The 7,400-nt window shown below is 38.4% G+C and overlaps 1 protein-coding gene across 1 annotated transcript; it reads right to left on the bottom strand.

Moving 5' to 3' along the window:
• Positions 1-377: 377 nt before the first annotated feature.
• BLOC1S4 (biogenesis of lysosomal organelles complex 1 subunit 4) lies at positions 378-7,370 on the bottom strand. The gene is made up of 5 exons (XM_054284938.1): positions 7,128-7,370; positions 6,758-6,829; positions 5,452-5,553; positions 4,634-4,768; positions 378-1,352 (listed from the first exon to the last, which is right to left on the bottom strand). The coding sequence occupies exons 1-5, from the start codon at positions 7,338-7,340 to the stop codon at positions 1,254-1,256; spliced, it is 621 nt and encodes a 206-aa protein (XP_054140913.1). The 5' UTR covers positions 7,341-7,370; the 3' UTR covers positions 378-1,253.
• Between the last annotated feature and the right edge of the window lie 30 nt (positions 7,371-7,400).

The raw sequence follows: 7,400 nt of genomic DNA, 5'->3' as shown, positions 1-7,400 counted from the left end.
TAAGTTTTACATCAGAACCACTTTTAGAGCCTACTAACTTTGACTTGAAAATCTTTGTTTTAAATTTTAATAAATGTTGCTTCAGATACATTTAAGATGTTTAGAACCCAATTCCTGCTGGTCTTTGGAGACAGATCTATTAATATATAATCTCTGCTCTGCAACTACATACCTGTTTTGTGCGTGCGACATGCAATCTAGAGAAATATTGTTTCTCTAAAGCAATCCTCCCAGACTTGTATTTTGAGTATTCTAGTGATTTACACTGGCAATAGAGCAGCAGAGATAAAACTTGTTCAGAGGAATACATCAATTTATGATTAACACCTGCTAGGTGGGTAAATACTGTCCAGTGAAATGCAAGACCACAACAGGGGTTAGCCAGCTATTAGTTTATTGACAATACAAATTGCAATCAGCATGGGAAGCCTCAGTATCCACACAGAGTTGTGAAGGAAAAGCAATCTGGCCAGGTACCTGACTGAAGTTCAGTCCAGGGTCATTCCTCCCGAGCTTAGATTCTTGTTCCTTTTGACAGCAGATTTTATACATCTATATCTCTCTCTATATAAATTTATTTCACGTCCACCTGGTTACACATCAAACAATACAATGATGCAATAATTAAAAGTTTGGGTCACTGGGACCTGAGGATCATCAGTGGGGTAGGATGTTTGCTTTATGAACTAGGACTACATCACATGGCTTGAGCCATGTCCTTGATTCCTGGACGACCTTCCAAGTCCTGCCCCTGCAACAAGTAAATCCAAATGCGGCGCATTTCTCTGTACAAACTGCAGGGACCAGGCTTATACCTTGGAATAGATGTCAAACCTAATGCATAGTTTTTCTTTCAACTCAATCAGCACATTATGAAAAAAGACAAATAAACCCCCTGCCTGCAATATAGCTATTTACATGTGCAGCAGCACAGATATTTATGTGTTAAAAAACTTATATACAATAGTTTGTTTCCTATTATTTCCATATTAAAAAAAAAGTAATGCAAAAATATTCTTAAATTCCTTCCCCAAAATAATCTGGAAACTTACATGGTGTTTTAGGAAGGCTTTTGAAATAATGTGCACAAAGATTACCTGAAAATATTGCCTGAAGGAAGACAATGAGAATCAGAATGGCAATATGCCATCAATAGTGCTTAGAAAATGCAGTTGTTCTGAGGCTGGCATTCCTTTTGTTCACTTGGCTCTCTCTATTCTGTCTGATTCATATCAATCCCAAAGCAAAAATCATCAATAAGGTGCTTCATTAAGACATGGAAAATAGTCTTCAGTCTTGAAGAGGACTGGAGGTTCATAAAGGGTCTGCTGCTGTCGTGAGGAAGACGATTTCTGCAAATTAGAGAAATTTATTTTTCACCTTTTTCATAAAGCAGTTTAAAACAAAGCCTGCAGAGCTAAAAAGCAAAACAAGAAAAGTTTTAAGACATTTTACTTAGTTGGATGAATTCTTAATCATAGCTCAGATAAGCCTGGCACGTTCCTAAAGTTAGTGAAGAAATGCAGCCTTTGACCTTTGCCATTCCAGCACCTAAAGGACCCAGTCCTGGAGCATGTACCATATGCCAGCACTGCAGGAGCCAAACTGCACCATCCAGCTGATGGGAGAGTCATTGTAACCTTCATCCTTTCCAAGCCATACACCTTTACCTTTTCTGCTCCAGCCTTCAAATTCTCCTCAGCCACTTCTTTTGAGTCAACTCTGGGCCTGGGTTCTCATTTAGTTACTCAAAAAGTCTTCCTATGGAAACACACCTAGCAAATTATTCTTTCAAGAAGGTTGCTGCTCCTGCTGAGCTTCTTCATAGGACACAATGTTAAAAAAATCTGGTAGTGGACTGGAAAAGAGCTGTTACACTGTTTTTCAGGGAAGGTGTACATGTTTCTTTTACATATTAATTGTACAATGTTTTGCTGTATCCAATGGCTCATTGAAAGAGACAACATCAAGGACCACTAGTGACTACTGTGTCAGCCTTGCTGCCACACAGTGCAGACACAGGGTATGTTTTCAATGCTTGGCATTAAATGGAATGCTTGAAATCAAGATCTCACTCATTAAATGTTTTTTTCAACTAATAAAAATATTTTGATCAACTCTTTCATAGAGCCCTGTCAGTCTGGAATGAGGAACTTAGTCTTCACCAATAATAAAGTTAGAAGTACACCAAATATTATTGTTTGATAGCCTTGGAGTTTAGAATGGTCTTACAGCACCAAAATGAAGATATAAGTAACCATACCTACAAAACAAAGTGGTTTTGTAGGTTTACAGCTCAATATTCAGTTGAGCTGTATACTTGTACTCCATACGAAGTAATTCTCCTGCTATACACAAAATTGCTGATATATTAAATTATGTCTTTAACTTTACAATACCATTAATTTCTCTAAGCTTGTTTTGTCATTCAAGTTGCAATGAAATTAAAAAAAACCCCAAAGATCTGATATATAAACAGTGCATATTATCAGTATTCCCCGTATCACAAATTTTGCCAAATGTAAAAACAACCTTCAAAATCAAAGTTTTTAAAATACTTTGCTACTCTGTACTGTCATATCACATAACAATCTGCAAGCATGGGAAACTAAGGTCACAGGTACTCTGTAACTCCTGACATGGATTTAAGAGGTGCTGTATTTGCCTCTGTGCAAGAAAGGGGTAATTTCAATCCAGAGAGGAAACTTATAGGCAGGCACAGTACCCACAATTGCCTAAGTACACATTTAGGATCAGTTATTTTTGCAGCTGCTTAGCAGACATTTTTACCTTTTGAGAGTCTACATTCTTAGTGATATTAGAAGCCTTATAGTACTGTTCTTTACACTGCCTGGTATTCACAAGGGAGGAACTTTGGGCAAAATCTGAAAGGGAGATTATAAATACACATCTTGAAACATAAAAAATACAGCCTTTGTGTAAAGAAACAGATACATTTAAATGGGAAGAGAATGAGGGTATTTGAGTAAATTAAAACTAGCAGTAAAATGTGAACTACAGCTACAGTGAAAATCATGACATCTGAATAACCTTCTTTTCCAAACATGTATTTTACCATTGATGTATTGAGCTAGTTAAATATCAGGCAAGTGAAGAAATCTCTACAGGCATTTTCATTCACCTATGCTTGTGTTTACAAGTGGAAGTCGGTATCTTACTATGCAATACCCAGAATCACTTTGGAACAGTAACCTGCCTTTTAGTGAATCAAATAATGCCAGTAAGTTCTAAGTGTTATTTTGTTGCTATCCATAATCAAACTAAGAAATCACTGGAGATGCCAGGTTCACCCTCCTGACACTTTCAAAGGTTTTCTACCTATTAAATTGTGGAAAAAGTGCAAATTTGACAAAGTGCTCCCATACAACACTAAAAAAGTACTTTCTTTGAACTAGCAAACTTTTCGAGTGAAGACTGTAATTCCTTGGTTAGTAACTGCTTATAGAAAAAAATGGAATATACTGTTGAGTATTCTTCAAGGCAACTTGTGCAGGTTTTTTGTTTGTAACTGGCCCATAAAGTGCAACTTTGTGTTGTTGATTTTAGGGTTTTTTTTTTTAAAAGAAACAAACTACAGAACTCCTAAACTTAAACACTAAGGAAAATGAAGAAATGAGATGAGAAACTAACTTACTTAAAGACTGCACAGTAAACAGCAGTGAAGAACAAGTTCCTTGAATTGAGCCTTAACAAGACAACACAAGTTCTTTTTATATGTAGTTTTCTCTGCTGCCATATATGCTTGGAAGATGTAGGAACAAAAAAACCTCAAAAAGCCACAACCTTCTTCCTCTGCCCTTCTACAAAGCTACTTTTTACATCATTCTTACCAGAACACAGAAAACTGAGTTAGTACAGTATGGATACACTAAAAGATAAAACAATCTGTGAGCTGACAAGATGCAAATGAGTAGAACTTACAAATGATGTACTGCCAGGTGATGTCAAGAAACATCAGGAATTCAGGTGACTTTTTTTTAACCAAAAGATTATTTTAAACCTGAGGCACAATGCCAGTTCAGTGTTAGGTAAGGCATCTCCGAAATACACCAGAGAGAGTGTTTCAAGCATTTTGTAAAGGAACAGTCCACAAGGAAAGATGGAGAAAACTGCATCCTTAGAAAGCTACCAAGGTGTTAACATGATTATCCAACTGTGTCCACTGAATACAAATATAACCTTTATTTTAAAAATACTGTGCGGATTAGCTCTAATTTTCTTTTTGGTAACATTTGTGCAGTGATGTTATCAATGTAGAAGGATCCTCTAGCAGTGTTGCCTGTACTTGCTTTGCATACCACCAGAGACCAGGGGTGCTTTAGTATAAAGGCTTGTGCATTATGTGCCTGTTTGTGTCCTTCACATTCATTTCTTTGTGTGTTCAGCCTTGTTTTGTAATGCTACACAAATCCTTATAAGAAATTAAATTTTTAATTTTGGTTGTTTCCTTTTTTTTTAAAGAAGCCTGAAAACTGTAAAAACCCTGATCAAGTATATTAAAAATGTACAGCTACCTTCATATACATGTGCAACAAACTTATTATTATTTTAATCATCTGCTCTAGTAAGCAGAGCAACTAAGCTGGTCACATGGCAGCAAAACTTTACTTACATTAAGGAAGGATGGCATGCTGATTGTGTGCAAGAGCTTCTTGAAGGTGCTGGGAAAAGCTCCAAGGTCTGTTTCTGCCTTTGTGACCCGTTCTTCCAGTCCAGCTACACTATTCCCAATCATTTTCACAAAAGCCTGGTGTAAAAAAAAAAAAAAAAACCAACAAAATAAATATGACACTTTCCGTAATGACAAAACAGGATTATGTATTGCAAAAGAGTGGTGAAAGATCAGTTGCTTAAATGAGTGGTCAAAAACTTCATGCTCAATTTCCCTTCTGCCTGTAAGTCCATTTTAATGCTAGAAATTACTTGAGATACTTAAAAGGCTGAAAACCAGGTTAAATCTAATAAAATAATCTTCCTTTTCCAATTTACCTTTCAAATAACTAATTTGGATTTTTCAGAATCTAGACACCTACCTGCCTTTCTACCACCAAAAGAAAAACCAAGGATCTGAAACACAGTCTTGAAGTTTTATTAGGGATCAAGAGATCTCTCAGTCTATTTGTTTCTGAAACTTTGAAAGCTAACACAAAAAACTGCCTTGCTTTAAACAGTCAACGAACAATTTGGGTTTTTTTTAAAATACGTTACAAAAAGATCTAAAACACATCTGGAATTCCCACAGTCCCCAGAAATTCTTCATAAATGTAGTTCTCTTTATTAACCCTGAAGTACTGAACCCAGCATGGACATGGAGAGCACAACTCACCTGAGCTCACTCCACATGTGTGCACATACACACACAAATATGCAGACATTGATTTTTCCTTCGGTTAGGAAACAAAATGCATCTAGAAGACAGCAAATACATACCTCTAGTTTGTCAATCTTCCTATATATCTGCCTCATTTCTGTAGCTTTTGTATAAATTTCAGGTATACTTTCATTGACAACTTGAGAGGAATCACTTCTAATCTAAAGAATGCAAAGAAATAATACAAAAATCAATGAAGGAAACAAAATATTTAGTAGATTTTATTCTGGAAACCAGAACTGTACTCCAATCAACAGCCTACAATTTAGAGTTTAAAAATACTGGAATAAATTAGTATAAAAACACTAGATTAAATTCAATACACTATAGTGCATTAAAATCAGTACACTACACAACTTTTTGTATAGTTTCTTCTTCAAATGCTGAACAAAATGTATTTTGCAGAGACTAATATTTAGCTTTATACTTATATTAAAAGTAGGGTAATACAATCTCTTCTGAAGTGAGATGGAACATTTTCTAAGACACACTAAAGAAAGAAACATACTAAGCTAAAATTTTGTCTTAAGTTTTACCACCTGTACTTTTCCTCGGGTTTGTTACAAAAGTGAGGCCACAAAAATTTTAGCTTACTGGTATTAAAAAAACCTCAAACCTACCACAGAATTGTGCAGGAAAACCATATGTGCTACACTTTAAAAGGCAGCCTACCTACCAGTGCCAGCTTACAGGAACTTTCCATTCAGTTCACCCATCTAATCCCATGAGAAAAGTGAAAACAAAGCTGCCTTTCTGAAAGGAGGGTCCCCTAAAGACAAATCTAGCTTTGGAGGCTTGGCAACTTGGATTAGATACTTTCATTATAAACCCAATAAAGGATGTCTTTGTGTATTTCCAAGAATAAGAAGAATATCATACTGTTCTTTTAAACAAGAATACAAATACAACTACACAAACATCCAGTTAGAAAAAATTTCTTCACTGAAAGGGTTGTCAAGCATTTAAGCCTGACAAGGGAAGTGGTGAAGGTATTTAGGCTGCCCAGGGAAGTGGTGAAGGTATTTAAAAGATGTGGCAGTTTGGGACATGGTTTAGGGGTGAATATGGCAGTGCTGGGTTAATGGTTGGATTTGATGATTTTAGAGGTCTTTTCCCTACTAAGTTCTATATCATTCTATGATTATATAGCTATATGGACACATTTTGCTCTGACATGAAAGCTTGGTAGTTTTCATCCATGAGTTACCTGATTACCAAAATAAGTAATCTGATTATCAAATGTGTTTTCATTCTGGAACATACATAGACTAAAGGCTTTTTTCTCTCTGTGTCTTACTTACAAACACCAATTCAACTGTGTTTAATCTGACTTTGAAAACACAACCACATCCAACTTATACGTACCATATCCAGCATTCCTACGAATTCATCCACCCTTGTCAGTAAGTCTTCCAGACTCTTGTCTAAGCTTTCTATCTGCAAAACAGGTCATTTAAAGCGCTTGAAAACATACACAGACACACATTCACAAAACCCTGGCCAGCCTCACAAACAAGACCACATCGGTCAGACTACAGCGAGTCCCACAGGAATCCCACAGGCTTTTCCCTCTCTCGGCTTCGTTCAGCCCAAGGGATGCGACCCCCGCTACGTCCTGTCCTGCACAGCCCCAGCCCAGGAGCGTGTCCAGCTCCAGAGGGCTGCGCTCCCATCGAGAGCAGCCCTTCCCTGAGCCGGGAGCTGTGCGGGAGCCCCCGGGCCGGCCCTCGCCCACCTGCTCGCTGAAGAGGCTGCGGTCGGCGAGCAGGTACGCGGAGTAGGCGGCGGCGGTGGCGCTGAGCGACGCCTCCGAGGCATCCTCGTCCTCCGCCTCCCCGAGGCCGGAGGCCCTGCTTTGGCTCAGGGACACGTTCCCGCTGTCCGCGCCGGGGCAGGCGTCCGGCACCTCGGCTCCAGCCCGCACACCCGCGCCGGCAGCCGCCGCCATCCCACGTCCCGCTCCCAGCGGGATGCGCCGCCCCTCACATGACCGGGCGGGCCGGCGCAG

This window comes from Melozone crissalis, unplaced genomic scaffold, assembly GCF_028551555.1.
Source record: "Melozone crissalis strain CALT ecotype California unplaced genomic scaffold, PUWL_Pcris_2 ptg000042l_1, whole genome shotgun sequence".
In the NCBI taxonomy this organism is placed as follows: domain Eukaryota; kingdom Metazoa; phylum Chordata; class Aves; order Passeriformes; family Passerellidae; genus Melozone; species Melozone crissalis.
The sequence above is the reverse complement of the archived record's forward strand: the minus strand, read 5'-3'. Positions and strand labels throughout refer to the sequence as shown.

Bases quoted from the DNA above. Each gene is read 5' to 3' on its own strand.
- BLOC1S4 (XM_054284938.1), bottom strand. From the start codon at position 7,340: ATGGCGGCGGCTGCCGGCGCGGGTGTGCGGGCTGGAGCCGAGGTGCCG. The intron at 6,830-7,127 runs GTGGGCGAGGGC...CCTGTTTTGCAG, and splicing joins GCAGCCTCTTCAGCGAGCAG to ATAGAAAGCTTAGACAAGAG. The intron at 5,554-6,757 runs GTACGTATAAGT...TGCATTCTTTAG, and splicing joins TCGTAGGAATGCTGGATATG to ATTAGAAGTGATTCCTCTCA.